The following is a 17,624-nucleotide window of genomic DNA, read 5'->3' on the forward strand; positions in this document are numbered from 1 at the left end:
GGTTGTTCTACTGTTGCTGCAGCTTTTGACGTGATGCTTTCCAGGAACACGACAGGTAGGGGCAGCACTAGTCCTGTGGGTAAAGCCCAAGGTAAAGCAGTTCTTCTCGGAATCCTTACTTGTTGTGTTTCATTGTACTTAACACCACTCATTTCAAGGGTGAGACCCGAGTGAGGTGGCCATTGCAGTGACATGAGACAAAGCGACCCTGATGGCAATGCAATATTGGTTAAATTTAGTTGTTTAAGCAATTTTCAGGCAGTGGGTGTCAAACTTGGCTACAAAGTGATTTCTGACTTTTTCTCCATCCTGAAGGAGCTGTGAGGCCTGATGCCTCTTGAGCTTTAGAAACCATTTTTTTTAAAGCCCACAGGCCCTGGGAAATGCTGTGGCTTTCAGACCTTGTGGTGGACAATGAGGAATCCCCACTTTTGCAGGTTGGTGTTTTATCCAAACAATGTCATTTTGAGATGCAGCATCTGTTGATCAATGCGGTGGCAAGTTGAGCGGATCATATGAAGTTATTCAGGGGACCAGGGCTGTCTGTGAAGAGCTGCAGAAAGAGCTTATAACACTGGATGTAAAAACAAGTGAAGTAACAAGAGGGTAAGTGGATGGAGAGAGCTGGGGCTGTTCAGCCTGGAGAAGAGATGCTGAGAGGGATCTCATCAGTGTTTGTAAATATCTCCAGGGTGGGTGTCAAGAGGATGGACCAGACTCTGTTCAGTGGTGCCCAACGACAGGATGAGGGGCAATGGGCACAGACTGAAGCACAGGAGGTTCCATCTGAACATGAGGAGAAACTTCTTTCCTGTGAGGTGCCAGAGCCTGGCCCAGGCTGCCCAGAGAGGCCGTGGAGTCTCCTTCTCTGGAGACTTGGTGGCCACTGGGAGATGACATTTGGCTGAAGGGACCTTTGGTCTGGCCCAGCACAGCTGCTTTCATATGGTTTGCTGCCCTGCCACAAAATCAAGGTCAGATCTTCTGGCAGAACAGGGCAGACAGAAGCTCCACAAATGCTGTAGGAGCCCCCGAGGTTGTGTTAAATATAGGTGGGGTCATAGGAGAGATGGCTCAAAGATCATCAAAGGTGTTCTGTGAGGTGCTGCTAAGGCTGCATAGGACAAGAATAAATACACACTAAATAATGTAATCATCACTTCCACAGAAAAAATTCTACAAGTTCAGCCTCCAAAGGCTGCCATAATTTAACCTCCCTAGAGCACAACACACAGGTCGCTGCTCTCCTGTTGCTGGAGGACGAGATTTCTTTTCACGGTGGGAGGGAGCCAGTGGTTTCCCAGTTCTGCTGCGTTCCCGCTGGAACACAGCAGTGTAGAGCAAAGCCCGGAAAACCAGCAGGCTGGGCTCTTGCAGGAAAACAGCTCCTGCGGTGCTTTTGGTACTGAACAAAACAGGAAGCAGGGGGTCGAGCTTAGTTTCTTGTGTAAGTTCTCTGAGCCTTCAGAGAATCACAGAATGTTGGGGATTGGAAGGGATCTCGAAAGATCATCCAGTCCAATCCCCAACAACTGACTGCAGGGAGGTAGAAGAGGCTTGTAGACTCTTTCCCTTAAGTGTTTGTCTCCTTCCAAATCTTTGGTAATGGTGGCTCAGCTAACATCCTGCAGCTAAATCCTCTAAACCCCTGCTTCTCCATTAATCCCATTTCAATAACATACCAAAGGCAAACTCAGATGGAGTCTAATTCCGCTCAATAAACATTAATTGGCACTCCAATGAAGACCCACAGCATCCTCCACTCCTTGTTCTAACGTAATTTAAGAATGGCTGAAGTATAATAAATGCTGGTTACAAGAACCACAGTGGGAGCTTGGAAAAAACAAACCAAAACAACAGTAGAGCAAAGCAAACAAATGGAAGCAACACATTCATGAACTTCGCATTGTCATGGTAACTAGACAAGCTATAAATTCTCTGGCACCACAGTTGGATGTTTTAAGCAAATTGATGTCATTACAAGTCTGAGTAAGGCTTATGGAATAGGTCTGGTCATGGGGTCTGTTATTACAGCTGCCCAGTTTCAAACTCTACCAGCTTCTTAATACTGGAGTTGAAATTTGACACATTAAACACAGCCCCCTCAGGGTTATTCAAGACTTCTTTCCTTTCCCCCCTTCTCAGAAATTCTCTTCCCAAATGAGGGCAGGGAAAAGGTGTTGCTAAAGAGGCCCTGACATCCCTGGTCTTGAAATAAAGTCATAGTGACAGTAGAGCGGCCGGGACCAGGCACCTGCAAGTCCAGAGGTCTACACGAGGGGAACAAGACTGGGACAAGCAGAAAAGCACCATATTTGAAGGACCTGAGAGTCAGCACCTACAGGAGAACCTTTCCCTTTGTATTATAACATGGAACAGATGAACAACACCCGGCCCAAGGCAGGTGTGACGCCTGGTGACAGCGCGTTAGTGGTGGAACCAGTTGAAGGTGTGGTGAGCTACAACACACGGAAGCTTTGGCTTCGAGGAAAACCCAAGCGTCAGCACAGCACAATACGGTAGCAGTTTGTCTTGCTTCTCATCTTGAAATTTAGGAATAGACACTGAGGCATCTGTGTCCCTTTGATGTAGCTTAAAAAATATATAAAATTAAATTAGCCCCTCTCCATGTTAGGAAATCCTGAGGGTGAGCGGTGCAGAGCAGCTCTGAGCTTCCCACATGGAGCTTTACGGCTTGTTTTTATTTAGAAATTCAGCTACTTCAAGTGATATCTCACAACATGCTGTTCACAAATCCTCACGAGCCCTTTTGGGAACTGGAGCAGTGCAAGGTTGAATTTAGAAGCAGCCTTAAGATGGATGCTGTCAGCTGTCCTGCATTATTTGTTTCCAGGTCACACCACTATATTGCTCTCAACCAGAACATTCCCCCCCACACTTGCCTGCAAAAGAAACAGAGCAGGCCAGCTCAGAGCTGGGACTAAAACCCCAGGGATGTCAGCGTTAGAGAAAACACAGCATTAACCTTAAGGAGCCAGGCTCATTCACTCAGCAAAATCACAACTGAAAGGAGTGTTCATCCCGCTCCCCTTCGCTCTGCTCCCCACCTGCCCTCCAGGATGTCACGCTACAGCTGCCATCGCCTTAATAGTCCATGTGGGCAGTGAGAGGCCGAGTGCGCGGGGAGCACCTCCCGCCTCCAGTGAGTTTCATCTGAATTGAAGGCTTTCCATTACTCTACACGCCACCTGTGTCTCTCAGCAAGTCAACAGGAACCATCATTCACCATTTTATATATACCCAGGCAGTAAGATGAGGAGGTCTGAATGAAACATTAATTTTACACGGTCTTTGCTTCTAAGAGGAAGAAGAAAAGGAGCTCACCAGACTTTGCAAAATCAGCAAGTGCGTGTACACATCCTGGGGAAAGGGAAGTGAGAAATAAGCAGAAATCTTTCCCTTTCCTGACCTTCCAGATTTTTCTGTTTCATTCTAAACCTTTTGGAGAGGAAACTGTGTCAAAGTCACCAAGACAATGCAAGAACACCAGGACAATCTTCTGAAAGCCCTGAAGCTGAGGGAGGTTAATGCATTTTTCTCAGTGCTGATTAAAGAATCCCCACAGGTGACGGAACTGTTGGAATTTGTAGTGCTACGTTTCTGACCGAAACATCGAGTTGCAGCTCAGTCCCCGTACTGCGAAACTAAGAGCCAAGGCCTGTGACTCAGTGATCACAACCGTTCAGGAACACATTAACGGAAATTAAAGGGTAGACTGCTCAGGATTTTTTTAATAGACATAAGCATGCTATGAGTCCAGTTCCTTAAGTGCAAAATTATATTTCATTTGTTTCACACCAATGTCAGAATACGAGATCTAACACAACACCAACATTTTCAACTTGAACATTTCCAAACCAGAAAGCAAAGCCAGCATTCGATATTTAGTTTGTAACCGAGCTGCTCTGCTTCTTGTGGTCACCTCTAACACCCATAACTACCTTGATGATAAACCTTAAGGCTTTTTGTTAGTAAGAAACTGCGTGAATTTCTTCACAGTTCTAATGTGGTGTTAAGACAGCTGATGGAAAGCATGTTCATGTTTTACTTTGAGAAAGACTTCTGTTTCAATGGACTTTAAAGTGGAATTTTCGGCATCATTTTGCAGTTCTGCTATTCTGACTGTTGTAAAAGTCCCAAACAGAAGCAGCAATACTAAGGAACCGTTGAGAAAAAACATTAATGAGTAAACGGGGCAAAAAATGCAGAACACTTACAGGTAAATGAAGGCCAATGTAGTATTTTTCGCAGGAGTTAAAAAAACACAACACACTTCAGTGTTCAGAATTGAAACTGCAGAGTTGAGTGTTTAAAGTGGAATTTTACACCCCTGAAAATAGGGGATTATTCTGAAGCACTTTCAGACTGACTGTAATAACGAGATGTTTTATACATGGATGCTGCATTCCTTACCCACATTCTAAAATAGATTTCCTTAACGTGTGATGTGAAGGAAAAGAACAACCCTTCTTCAAACCAATATTGCTTGCACACGGTTATTGATGAGCTCTACCAGTTTCAGTATAGGAAACATCCAATTATTTAACAATATAAATATTGATTACTAAAGTTTTAATCGTAAGTATAAAACCTCTATGTAAAACCACATGCTACAGCCTATCTGTACAAAGGCCAGGAAAAAAGGTATTTTTTCTTATAACAAAGTGCTACTGCAGATGTGACTGATTTGCTGCGCGCATTTCTGAAGAAATACAGACCGTTTGGCTCACAGTATTTCCCTACAAAGAATCCAAGCTCTTCTCAGAAGATTATAAAGCAGTTAGTTTCAGGCGGATCAATGAAAAAAACAAATAAGAAAATCTCGAGTTATGGCTGTGCAACCAAACAAGTAGGCAAATCTCAATTTTCTCTATTTCCCAGGTTTTGCTATTATTTAAGAAGTTTTCATCTCCATTTAGTCTACACAGAGCACCACCAGACAGTACCCGTGTTACAGCTCGAGCAGTGCAAGCGGTTGATGCTCGACCTGCGGTGACTGGCCATTGCAACATTTCTAGTCCTTTAAGGCTTTAACTTATCCGGTTTTCTACCAAATGGATCAGGAATGAATGGGCAGGTGTCCTCTCAGCAGAGAAGCGCAACAGCTTCTTCACTGACTCCAGCTGTAAAGCAGCACTTGTCTGTGACCCCCAGCAAGCCTCATGTTAAACAGTGTCCTGTCCTCTTTTCCCTCCGTCAGAGGCACAGGATGGAGTGAAATGCGGGAAAACCTAAGGCAAGAGTCCACAAGACTCAGCTCCCACACGAGCTTCAAAATACCTCCTTCTTTACACACATCCGATTTTGCCAGACATCTTTTTCACACCGCAACACTTTCAAGTAGAAAGAAGAGAACTTGTCCGTTTATTTGGGATTTCCTGGTATCACGCAGCCCAGAGCAAGAGTGATATCAGAGGGGCTGATGTACCTGGAAGCCCAGAACGAGCAACTGCGCGCTCGGTGTGTTCCTGTGCTGGTTTGACAGCACATGTGCTGCAGCCCCTGCCCCGAACCCCAGGAAGACAAATCGGAGCAAGAGCAGAGCTGCCCGACATCTGGAACCCATAGGACAAACAGCCACTCTAATAATGTCTGGCACAGCCTGGACACACGGGCTCATGCTGTTTGTCTGTACACCCATGTTGTGATATGAAACACAGGAGCCATATACACAAAATTATACTTGGGGAAAGATAATGACACCAGGAATGTTCCCAAATATGCGTCCTTATATTCCCGGTCAAGCTCCGATATTCTGCATTATTTCACGGTAAGTATAACATTCACTCTTCTATCTTTAATTTTTCCATATAAAATATCAGTTATACCTATCTGTATGGCAAAGACAGTGTTTTTGAATTGGTCCATCTTGTTGCAGTGCATCAAAATCAGATTCTGAGCATTTGTTCAGCAGCTGCTAAATGAAAAAGAAAGTTTTCTGTAGCTGGTGGAAATCGTTTCTGTTTCAGGGCCTCAGAGTTAAGGGTTGGTTTTTCATTGCCATCGGAAACTTCGGCAAGGGAGGCCAAAGTAGCCAAGATTTCTTTTGTCTTCAGAGAAATATCCTGGGAGAAGAGAAAAACAAGTAACCATGAATATAGTGTTCGATATTATAATGTTTTAACATACACTTATTAAAGAAAAAAAATAAAATAATGATAATTAATTTCAAAAAAAAGATCCTATTTATTTTAAGGCAAACTTGCAACAGCTCTTCAGCCTGCTATTGTGCAATGTTGGATAAATGCACACAGCTCCTTCACAGCCTCCTCTCGCTGGCCTAACTGAGCTCATCTGACCAAGTCACAGAATCGACTGGGTTGGAAAAGACCTCAGAGATCATCAAGTCCAACCCTTGGTCCAACTCCAGTGCCATGATCTAGTAAATGGACTAAGTGCCATGTCCAATCTCAGCTTAAAAACCTCCAGGGCCGGTGAGTCCAGCACCTCCCTGGGCAGCCATTCCAATGCCTGACCACTCTCTCTGTGAAGAATTTCCTTCTAATATCCAGCCTAAATTTCCCCTGGCAGAGTTGAAGCCCATGCCCCCTTGTCCTATTGCTGACTGCCTGGGAGAAGAGACCAATCCCCACCTGGCTAGAACTGCCCTTCAGGTAGTTCTAGAGAGTGCTGAGCTCACCTCTAAGCCTCCTCTTCTCCAGACTAAACAAGCCCAGCTCCCTCAGCCTCTCCCCATAGGGCTTGTGTTCAAGTCCCTTCACCAGTCGTGTTGCTCTTCTCTGGACCCGCTCCAGCACTTCAATCTCTTTCCTGAACTGAGGGGCCCAGAACTGAACAGTTGCTCAGTTGTGAAATGGCTCATCATTAGATAGAGGAGGAAGTGAAAAAAACCATCATCACAAAAATCAGGCTCTACAGCTGAGAAGCCATTTCTCACCAGGACTATTTCAAAGGTATTGATAATACTATTGACAAGGCATTGAGCAAAATACATGCTTTGTAGAATAAAACTGGGAAATTAATTTTACTGGAAGTCTTATAATCAATACAATTTCTGAAGCTTATTCAGCAATGTGGTTACATAAACCAAGTGTGTCATCTTCAAAAACCTCTATGAAGAATAAAAACGCTCATTTGTAAAAAGACAGAGGGTAGAAGAGATTGACTGATTCTCAGGGACAATCTCCTACCTACCTCACCCCTGCCTTTCTGCCAAGATTTCACAATAGAAGTCAATTGACTAGATTTAAAAATAAAATATTAACCTTAATGACTTGGCTGTCTGATTTATCTGGATCTTCTGCAGATTGAACGATCAGTTGGCCAATTTCTTTGTGAAGTTTTCCCATTGTCATTGCCTCTGAGTGAGAAAATAAAAAGCACACATTCACATAAAATGACCATTTCTGTGGTATCTAGAAATGCATATGAATAACAAGCAAAAGCAAGGAGTTCTCTTCATGACAGTCACTTGAAATCTATCAGTCAAGCCAACTGTCTGCCTCTAAACTGGCCCAACAGAGATGACACGCAAATTTTCCTTTCAAACAGTCCCCAACCTCCAAGTATTTAGTGTAACGTTCTTATAACAACTCATGTGATATCTCTGCATTCAGCAGAATTTCTCTTCCATGTACTTGTCTAACATGGATGTTTTGAAATCTCAGCTGTACATTTTTTGGAAGAAAAGCACAACTTTCCAAATTCCAACTTCCATCAGTCTTCCAGAGTCTCAATAAAATGGAAAGGCAGAAGCTTCAACATTGACTTTTGAGAATCTGGATGGAAGAAGGATCAAGATTGCTTGAGCTACAGCAAGGCTCAGCAATTTCTGTCAACTCTGGAATAAGTGGCCTCTAAATCCAAAATATAAAAAGCAGCCAACCTTTTACTACAGGGGAAATAGTGATCTCACTCTCTGCCAAATTCACGTGCACATCGTAGAGGTCCGGTCTACTGTTCACTTCAGAATCTGTAAATCCAGCAATGTAACCTAGAAAGCAGAATTTGGGCAAGATTAGGCTCTTCATAAACAAAACCAGAACAAAACCAAGATATTGTGGAAAACTGCAGTCCTAAAGTCTGTTCTAAGAGTATTTGACACAATACTTCTTGGAGCCAGGAGGCTGCTCTCTTGATATTATCAGGCACTTAAGAAGCAGATCCAGCAGAATGCTGCACTTCAAGGAGCTTAAAAATCAACCTCTATAACTGCCTTGAACATGGATGAACCACTAACACTAAATGCAATATAAAAAGGTTATCAATGTGAACTTTTAAATTCTCTTCCTACCTTGCTACTAAAATCTCTCATTTGCTAATGAAAAAGCCACTGAAGTTCCTCTTTAATAGAATCTCCACCCTGGAGCCCCTTGTCTGAGTCACTATCAGATTGGAACAGAGGAAGAAAACCAGCAGATTTTCTTATTTATAGTGTGCCAGGTGAGCAAGCTTAGAGCAGCTTTTCTCCGTGGAAGACGTCTAGGGAGCCGCAACGAGCACCGCTGGTAATGCAGGAGAAATACTGAAAGATGAGTAGTCTTCTTGCTCATGATTCTGTACAGAGAAGCCTCTGAACTGCCACGTTACGTGTCACGCCAACCTCTGCACAAACCAAGGGCCTCTTCCTCGATTATGCGTTAAGTCCGATGTGCACACAGGAATGTGTCACACAGATCGAACTCCTACATAGGTGGTAAAGTCTACCTGTGATTAGAGGCCAAAGATTTCACGAGCAGCACTCACAATAAAAATTTGGAACCTCAGTTAGGGACTGAAAAAAAAAAAAAAGAAAAGGAAAATCCTAAAAATTGAGTTACTAACTATGTGTAGAAGTTGAGGAAAAAAAAGTAGCTTCTGTAAAGTGAGTTGCTTCTGCACAACACTAAGACTTTCAGTCCCTCCGATCAGAACATCAAAACAATCCCAAGGCTGCTTTGCATCTGTGATTAGGGGCAGAGTGATGCAGATCCACCCAGAAACACCAGAACAACTAGTTCTCTTGTAACATACTTGTTTAGTTGATTTGCCTATTTGACTTTTCTAAAGAAAATGATGCTCTTTAACTTTGAACAATAGTATAAATAACAACATAGCACTTATTTTTCTCCCCAAAGAGCACTGGTGCAAGACCTTGCAGCAACAGAAACTGGAATCAAATTTTCTTTATATTTTTAATTAATAAATTATCACTACCTGTGCAGGCTTTTAAGGCTTCCAGTTCCTCCTCATTTAGATGTACGTATGAATGAAGAATTGACCAGTCTTGTCGATGCCACACTAAAGCAGGCAAAGTCCTAGGGAAATTAGATGGGTATTTGACACACAGAATTTCACTTGAACTAATTAAAATTTAACAGTACAAAATGTCATGAAGAACTAGTAGGACAAGATTTGGCATGTATATACACAAACCACAGGGATTTCTACTATCAGCTCAAGCAGAGTTTATCACTCATTCTACGGCTAAATTCTAGAGGTGACAAACATATGGCTAAAACCTAAGAGGGATTCAGCAGGATTTCAATAAACAGGTTTAAGAAATATTTTTTCCCTAAAATCTGATTGTTTCTCTCAATGAAGGTTCAAAATTTGTTGGACTTTTGGGGATACAGGGGTTAGCAAAGTACCTGGTAAACTCCTGGACAGCTTCTATTCTCGGATGGTACACTACAATTCTCTTTTTCAACATCAGTGCTGTATATAAGATAACTGTTTCCATTCCAAACTGAGATACTATATCTAGAAAAGAGAGGAAAATTACTTCATAGAAGATAAACATGCTGATATTACAATTTATTTTTTGAAGAAGCTTAATAATAACAGCACAGATTATGCTGTTAACACTATTTAATTGAAGTACGCATGAAAACCAGATTGTATTTTATACTGCACAAAATAAATCAGAATAGAGACTTCTGGTATTAATTAACCTTTGATGGAACCGGCAAGATAAGCCTTCCGAGCATCAAAATCTTTGCTGAGGAAAGACCCATTTTCTTCACTTTGGCAGATCCCCTTGGTCAGGACTGCAATGTAACTCTCCATCATTTTAACTGGACTTCCGTGCTTCAAGTAGATTCTGCGTGAGAAGAAGCGAGTCTGATATTTTGACCGCAATCAGCAACAGCAGACATGGAAAAAAAACCTCACAACATCACAAATAGCAATATTATCGGCAAGAATTCTTACTTTGGACACCTGGTTGAGGTTTTATTAATAAATACTAAACCAGAAGTCTTTCAACATGCTCACAAAAACAGGTTTGTCTTTTAGGATAAGAAACCCCTACTTTGTATTTTTTAGTTTCCTATTTTATGAAAGAAGCAACATTTACCAACATAGAAACAGAGCACGAGGTGTAAGCACATGTCCAGACTAAGGATTCTTTGCAGACTTTGAAGGTGCCTGCTATATGAAAAAGCAACTATTACGGTAACTCCTACTATTACTATTAAAACCACACACTTTTAGCTGTCTTCTAGACAGCAGAGAGACATCATAACCTATTTTACAGGTTAAGGTACTTCAGGACTAGTGCTGAAGCTCAACTACCCGTGTGCCATAGTAGCTACGGTACAAGGCTGTGTCACATTTGAAACTCAATTATCACGTCTAGAGGAATCCACCCTGGATTGAAAAGACGTTTTACTTTATAAATCAGCGTTTATGTGATCCAAAGCCAATCTAGATATTTCATATATCCGTGAAAAAGAACAGCTTCAGGTTTTCAACACCCTGCAGAACTGCCTGATGACATCCCTAAGGCTGTGATATAACAACATCACAGCTGCATCCCATTAGCAGCAAAATATCAGGGAATACTCTTGGTATCGAGAACTTGGACCCAACCAATTTGGGATGTGAAAGAAAAGCAAAGGAAGATGCTGAGGGGGATGATGAGAATGGGGAGGTGGAGGAAGGTGAGTAAATGGGATGAAGGAAAGAGAAGATGGCAGTCTGGTTCAAAGGAGGGAGAAGACAGAGAGCTCTCGTTTTCTGAGAGGAAAAGCAAAAAGGCGCTGGGTGCTGTGCCTGCTCCAGAGCTGCAGGAAACGTCTGTAGGAGCGGCGGTGTGGAGGGACGCAAGTTGTCCCCCATACACACAGTGACCTTTGACTACACAGCACTGACCTCTTCACAAATTTTATACTTTTTAAAAATACGAGAGAAAAAAAATGAGTGTGTGTGGGGTGGTGGGGTGTGTCTGGAGAGGACACGTTAAAACCTACTGGGGGGACCTGACATTCACCCAGCACTTACTGCATGAAGACAAAAAGCTCAAATCAAGGATTTATATAATCTGATTCAGTTTGCAGAATGGAGTTTCCAGTGGATTGTTAGACCCAATGCAAACATAACACAATGAAATTTAATCCTTTGCCTTGGCAAGACGCAAACACGCACCCAGTGGCACCTCAGACCAGCTTTTGTACAGACCTACACAGTATCCTCGTGAAGGCGGCGTATTTCTCTGGGTTGAAGTCTTTGGCCGTCAGGACGATGGAGAAGTGGGTCACCTGGAAAAGACACACAAACACAAAACCACACAGTTTATTTAATGACCTTGTATGAACAGTCTTTTCCACATTATTGAACTTACCGCAGTACTCTGACAAGGTGTTTCAAGTGAGCCAATAGCAGCAGATCCACATTTCTAACTGCAGAAGAGGTCTGGTCAACAGGTTTCTGATGTGACTCATTTCCACTGAGTCAGATCTAGTATGTACCATCTTTTGCTTAATCAAATCTAATCTATAAGAGTTGTTTTCCTTTAATACCATGAGATCAGTTTAAAAGAGAGAAAGGCGTTTTAATTCCCCACAGCAGGTTGGAAACCAGCATCAACATATTTAGAAAGACTAGAAAAAAGATCATGACTAGCTGTCCCACAATAGAAATACTCTTTAACTTCCTGAATCAAATGACTGTGGGCTGGGACAGTATAAGGCTGAAAGTCTGCAGACAGTAATGAAGCTCACTTGTCCTCCTTAAATAGCATCTCCCAGTGCCACTGGCAGAGACAGCACGGGGACATGTTATTTTATTTTACTTTCTTTTTCTTTACACCTTTAAGGCTCAGAAGAGATACAAGCTTGCAGAGAGGAAAAGCAAACAACATTTTGCTGTGGGCGTGCAAAATTACCACATTACCTTTCTACTTCATCATATAGCATGAAATATGAACATTGAATAAACTCAACAGAGAGTTGAATGATCTTCACAACAGGAAAAGTATAGAAGATTCAAGCATATTGGCAGCCTTCCAGTTATCAATGCAGCAGAAAAAAAACGTACCTATATAAGTCAACCCTTCGGAAAAAAAAAAACATCAAGTTCTACATGAACAAGATTTTGGACACTATGAAAGATCCTCTGTAGAGCTTCCTTGGCAACAAAAAGAGGAAAGAAATTGTGGAACTTGAAGTGCAAAGTAACTAGAAATAATGGCATGAAATAGCATTTCCATTTTAATACAGATAATCTAAATTAGTTAATAAGTATCTCAATCCCTCTGCAATTCCATCCAATATACGTCTTGGTGAAAAACAAAATGTGTGGACTGGTTAGACAGCTGGGTAAGAGCTGCATCTGTGCACACAAAACCTCAAATCCCCTCCTCATAGCACACAATGGGAAAACACTGCTTCAACTGCCAGAGGAAGCTCTGCAGAAATTTTCCTACCTTTTTCAAGGCTGGAGAATCCTGAACTTCCGCAGTCGTGATGTAGAACCATGACCTCTTATACTGGCCAAATACAAACGTATGAAGCAGTTTATTTTCATCTGTAAGGCAGCATTTCCGCAGCAACAGACTCCTCAGTTCAGCTGTTACGGAGGGATAACACCAAACCCACAAAGCATCTCCGTTGGTGTCTTTTTCTATGGTGGAAAGATGTTCACTGTGAGAATGCCAAACAGCAGCAAGGAAGTAAATCGATGGGTTAATCAGGTTTGTTTCCTGGAATCAGATTAAAATTCCACCTCACCCTGACCCCTAGACAACCAGTTCCACCACTATGGTTTAAGTCGTTGGGCAGCACTTGTGCTACAGATTTTATTTTTTAAATGGTAACAAATACACGCTCTTGACCTGCTTTGACACGTCAAAAAAGCACCAGGAATTTGAAGAGAATCATAGAATCATTTTGGTTGGAAGAGACCCTCAAGATCATCGAGTCCAACCATAACCAAACTCTAGCACTAAACCATGTCCCTAAGAACCTCGTCTAAACACCTTTTAAACCCCCCCAGGGATGGTGACCCCATCACTTCCCTGGGCAGCCTGTTCCAATGCCCGACAACCCTTTCCCTGAATAAATTTTCCCTAATATCCAATTAAACCTCCCCTGGTGCAACTTGAGGCCGTTTCCTCTCATCCTGTCACTTGGGAGACCGACCCCCTCCACACACACCCATATGATCAAGGCATCGACCAACGAGCCCCCACACCAGCTGATTTCCGACCTCCCCTGCTTGTCCTTATTTCTGATTTCATAACAGAAACCTCAGAAGCCGTGAATTTAAGACACTTGGGCCGAGCTGTGCACGGTTTCGCTCTGGACCAGGCGGACAGAGCCACCGGCCTCAGGCACCGCCCGGCACCGCCTCAGGCCGGGACAGGCCCTGCGGCCGCATCACGGCGGAGCAGCGCTAACCAGCACCTCCCGCTGGCCCCGAGCCCCGGACCGGCCCTCCCTGCAACCCCCCGCGGCCCGCCCTTCCCCCGGGGCGGCAGGGCCCTTACCGATCAGCCCCAGGGCCAGCAGCAGCTGCGCCTCCGGCTCCGCCATCTTCCTACCCCAGCCCGCCGCCCCCGCCAGCCCCGCCCCCGCATCAAGCCCCGCCCCCGCAGCAAAGCCCCGCCCCCCGGGCTGTGTCCCCTCAGCCCCCGCCGCCATTTTTCAGCCCTCCCTCCTCTATCTGTAGCCGCCGTGCTGGTGGTGCCGCTTCCCTTGTACTCGCCGGTCTGTTTTCCAACTTGGGGAAAAAAAAACTCAACAAACTGTTGAAAAAAATATCGATTTTTCATTGTCAGTATCATGTGGCTTTGTAAGTCACAGGGCGCAATTCATGTGAAATGTTACCCAAAATCACAGAATCCCAGACTGGTTGGGGTTGAAGGGGCCTCTGGAGATCCCCCAGTCCAACCCACCTGCTCACGCAGGGTCACCAGAGCAGATCACACAGGGTCGTGTCCAGGCGGGTTTGAATGTCTCAGAGAAGGAGACTCCACAGCCTCTCTGGGCAGCCTGGGCCAGGCTCTGGCACCTCACAGGAAAGAAGTTTCTCCTCAAATTCAGATGGAACCTCCTGTGCTTCAGTCTGTGCCCGTTGCCCCTCATCCTGTCACTGGGCACCACTGAACAGAGTCTGGTCCATCCTCTTGGCACCCACCCTGAGATATTTATAAGCACTGATGAGATCCCTCCCAGCTTCTCTTCTCCAGGCTGAACAGCCCCAGCTCTCCCAGTCTCTCCACATAAGATGCTCCAGACCCCTCATCATCTTCATAACTCTCGGCTGGACTCCCTCCAGTAATTCCTTGTCCTTCTAAATGTTACCCACCAGCCTGTTTTCCAACTGGGGAAATAAAAAACAAACAAACTTACTTTTGGAAAAAATGCAGGTTTTTTCATTGCCTGCATTATCTCACTTTGTAAGTCACAGGGCACGATTTATATGGAATGTTACCTGAGAGCAGGTGGCCCTGCTGGCAATTGCTGCCAAACTCATGGCCAGATGAACCCCCCAACAAACACAGCCCCCCCAGAGCAGCCACACTGGCCAGCAGGAAGAAGATATTCATAAAACACAACAGCTATTCATTAATAACTCCACATATCAATGTGTTTATTTGAAAATTAAAAGATCTCATTTTCAAGTTTGGATGAACAATGGTACCTGAATACCACATATGGGAGCCATAGTGCACAAACTCGCCTAATAGCACAGAGCAGGCGCTAATTAGGAAGAAACAGATTAGGAAGAAGAAATTTCCAGAATAAATGCGATATCTGCAGGAGCACTGGAAGCTGCTAAAGACAATGTACAGTCCTGGGAGAGAGGCCAGGCCTGACAAGGATGGGTGGGAAATACACTAGGGGCGGTCTAGCATGTTATTTTCACAAAGGTATAAAATTAAAGCACACACATTTAATATACTTAGCCACTGTGTAGAAAGAGACATGAGGAGTCAGATCATAAAACCTGCTCCTGACACAAAATTGTCCGATTCAAGCCTCGAGGGCTTTAGAAACTTCTGAGAGATTCAAAGAGGTGGAATAGGCTCCGGAACAGCAAATGCTGCTATAAACCCGCAATGTCCTGCAGCAGCACACCCGTGGTCCCCAGCCAGGGCACAGATGTCTCCAGAGACAGCTACAAATCCTGGCTTGAGACACGGGCACAGGCGGGTGGTGGATGCTACAGAGCTGCCACCACACCTGGTGCACCTCTGTGACTCATCTGACAGACTTTAATTTTACGAAGACAAGAAAAGGGCTTGTTCAGCACTACAAATAGCTTAATGAGGACTCTACTGAATGTATAACCACAGTTTGAAACAGAAACAGCCAGGCTGCCAGAGACAGTTCAGAGTGCAGGCCGTACTAAAATACTGTTGCGTAAATCAATAGTAGATGGAAAACACTGTGTACAATATCAGTCACCGGATCTCAGAGAGGTACCAAGGACACACGGGCACAGAGAAACTCCAATGTGAAGACAGTTGGGAAGAAAACATTTGCCTTTTTGTTTTTCACTCTAGAATGGAAGTTCATGCAATAGAATCAAAGTGGATCAGTGTTACATGGATACACTGTTGGTGCTAAAGCTTCCATACAGTGATTGTGTCTTGTTTTTAAACTATTTTTCTGTTTAGCAATAATCTATGATTGCAAACCAACTTTAAAAGTTAGTTTTTAAATGTGTTTTATAATAAATAAATGTGTTTTATAACCTTCTGGTCGCCATGCAAGATGGTTAATGTGAACAGCACGCAAAAAGAAACGAAATACCACATATACAGAACAAAATGTGCTAAAACAGAAAATCAAAAGACAAGAACAGGCTGTCTTTAGTCATCCCAAACAAACTTCCTCTCCACCTACCTACATATTTTTTGAAAAATCATACTTAGATATACTTAAGAATCCAGTGCAAGACAGCTGGCTCTACAGAGGATCATCGCTAGGCGTGATGAGATCAATAATCACAGAATCACAGAATCGCCTGGGTTGGAAAAGACCTCAGAGTCCAACCCTTGGTCCAACTCTAGTCCGTTTACTAGATCATGGCATGCAGAGGTTCGTGTTCCTGCTGAAAGTCTGAAAATCAGATGATGTTCAGCTGAGACAGATGTACTGTCCTGCTGTTTACTCACCTAAAATATCCCATTAGTCACACATGCACTTGCTGCTGTTTTACTGCTTTTGTTGCTGCTGTTACAGACTTTTGGGAGTAATTCACGCACTTCTATAGATCATCCATTGTCTCCCTGTACGCCAACAGAAATTTTCCTATAATTGGTTTTGAAAAATACACGCTGGCACTAGTAGTTATCACATGTACACTCATATGAATATTGCTATTACTACTGCACTTAAGAGCTGAGTTCCTCTGAAATACTTGCCCAAATTTTAAGATTAAGAATGAAATCTGCAGCTGATGACTATGTGCACACAGAATGGCCTTGCTCTCAAGGTCTTAACTGCCTCAAAGCACAATTTCCAAACCAGCTGAACAAGTTGTGAAGAGCAAAGTCTCAGCATTCACAATGACTTCCTTGGCCATGAGTTCTTCTGCATTTAATTTAGCTGATTCAAAATCTTAAGGCTGAGTTATCCAAACAGCTTCCCAGGATCGTTTTGGTTGGAAGAAACCCTCAGGATCATCGAGTCCAAACATGACCTAACTCTAGCACTAACCCACATCACAGAATCACAGAATGTCAGGGGTTGGAAGAGACCTGGAAAGCTCATCCAGTGCAATCCCCCCATGGAGCAGGAACACCCAGATGAGGTTACACAGGAAGGTGTCCAGGCGGGTTGGAATGTCTGCAGAGAAGGAGACTCCACAACCCCCTGGGCAGCCTGGGCCAGGCTCTGCCACCCTCACTGAGAAGAAGTTTCTTCTCATATTTAAGTGGAACCTCTTGTGTTCCAGTTTGTACCCATTGCCCCTTGTCCTATCATTGGTTATCACAGAGAAGAGCCTGGCTCCATCCTCCTGACACTCACCCTTTACATATTTACAAACATTAATGAGGTCACCCCTCAGTCTCCTCCAAACTAAAGAGACCCAGCCCCCTCAGCCTTTCCTCATAAAGGAGATGCCCCACTCCCTTAACCGTCTTCGTGGCCTCCCTAGGAACCTCGTCTAAACGCCTTTTAAACATCTTCAGGGATGGTGACTCCACCACAACCCGGCTCACGGAGCATCCCGGGGCTCGGGTCTTCGCGCCTCCCGCTCGGACAGGCTCCGGGCTAAGACGGACGGCGAAGCTGCGCGGTCCGGTTCTGTTCGGCTCGGTTCTGTTCGGCTCGGTTCGGTCCGGTTCTGTTCGGCTCGGCTCGGCCCCCAGGTCCGCCTCCCGCTGGCTGCCCCGTCCCCGCCGCCACCACCCTCCCCGCCCGCGCGCC

General features: G+C 44.1%; 1 protein-coding gene across 4 annotated transcripts; it reads right to left on the reverse strand.

The window, feature by feature from the left end:
• Positions 1-3,732: 3,732 nt before the first annotated feature.
• DENND10 (DENN domain containing 10) lies at positions 3,733-17,608 on the reverse strand. 4 transcript variants are annotated; one of them, XM_065066891.1, is made up of 10 exons: positions 16,367-17,608; positions 14,138-14,565; positions 12,668-12,864; positions 11,422-11,501; positions 9,915-10,063; positions 9,612-9,723; positions 9,178-9,278; positions 7,868-7,975; positions 7,248-7,342; positions 3,733-6,086 (listed from the first exon to the last, which is right to left on the reverse strand). In XM_065066891.1, exons 5-10 carry the CDS (start codon positions 10,030-10,032, stop codon positions 5,910-5,912), a joined length of 711 nt encoding a protein of 236 aa, XP_064922963.1. In that variant the 5' UTR covers positions 10,033-10,063; positions 11,422-11,501; positions 12,668-12,864; positions 14,138-14,565; positions 16,367-17,608; the 3' UTR covers positions 3,733-5,909. The 4 variants fall into 4 exon arrangements, with proteins under 4 accessions (XP_064922963.1, XP_064922962.1, XP_064922960.1 ...); XM_065066890.1 differs by lacking the exon at positions 16,367-17,608 and having other exon boundaries at positions 12,668-12,884; positions 14,138-14,380; XM_065066888.1 differs by lacking the exons at positions 14,138-14,565; positions 16,367-17,608 and adding an exon at positions 13,730-13,840.
• Between the last annotated feature and the right edge of the window lie 16 nt (positions 17,609-17,624).

This window comes from Columba livia, chromosome 6 (genome assembly GCF_036013475.1).
Source record: "Columba livia isolate bColLiv1 breed racing homer chromosome 6, bColLiv1.pat.W.v2, whole genome shotgun sequence".
Lineage (NCBI taxonomy): Eukaryota > Metazoa > Chordata > Aves > Columbiformes > Columbidae > Columba > Columba livia.

What these genes read in the sequence shown, in the direction of transcription:
- DENND10 (XM_065066888.1), bottom strand. Translation starts at nt 13,775, where the DNA reads ATGGCGGAGCCGGAGGCGCAGCTGCTGCTGGCCCTGGGGCTGATCG. An exon ending in AGCCTTAAAAGCCTGCACAG is followed by an intron (nt 7,976 to 9,177) that starts GTAGTGATAATT and finishes TCTGCTTTCTAG; the next exon opens with GTTACATTGCTGGATTTACA. An exon ending in TATTTCCCCTGTAGTAAAAG is followed by an intron (nt 7,343 to 7,867) that starts GTTGGCTGCTTT and finishes TTTCTCACTCAG; the next exon opens with AGGCAATGACAATGGGAAAA.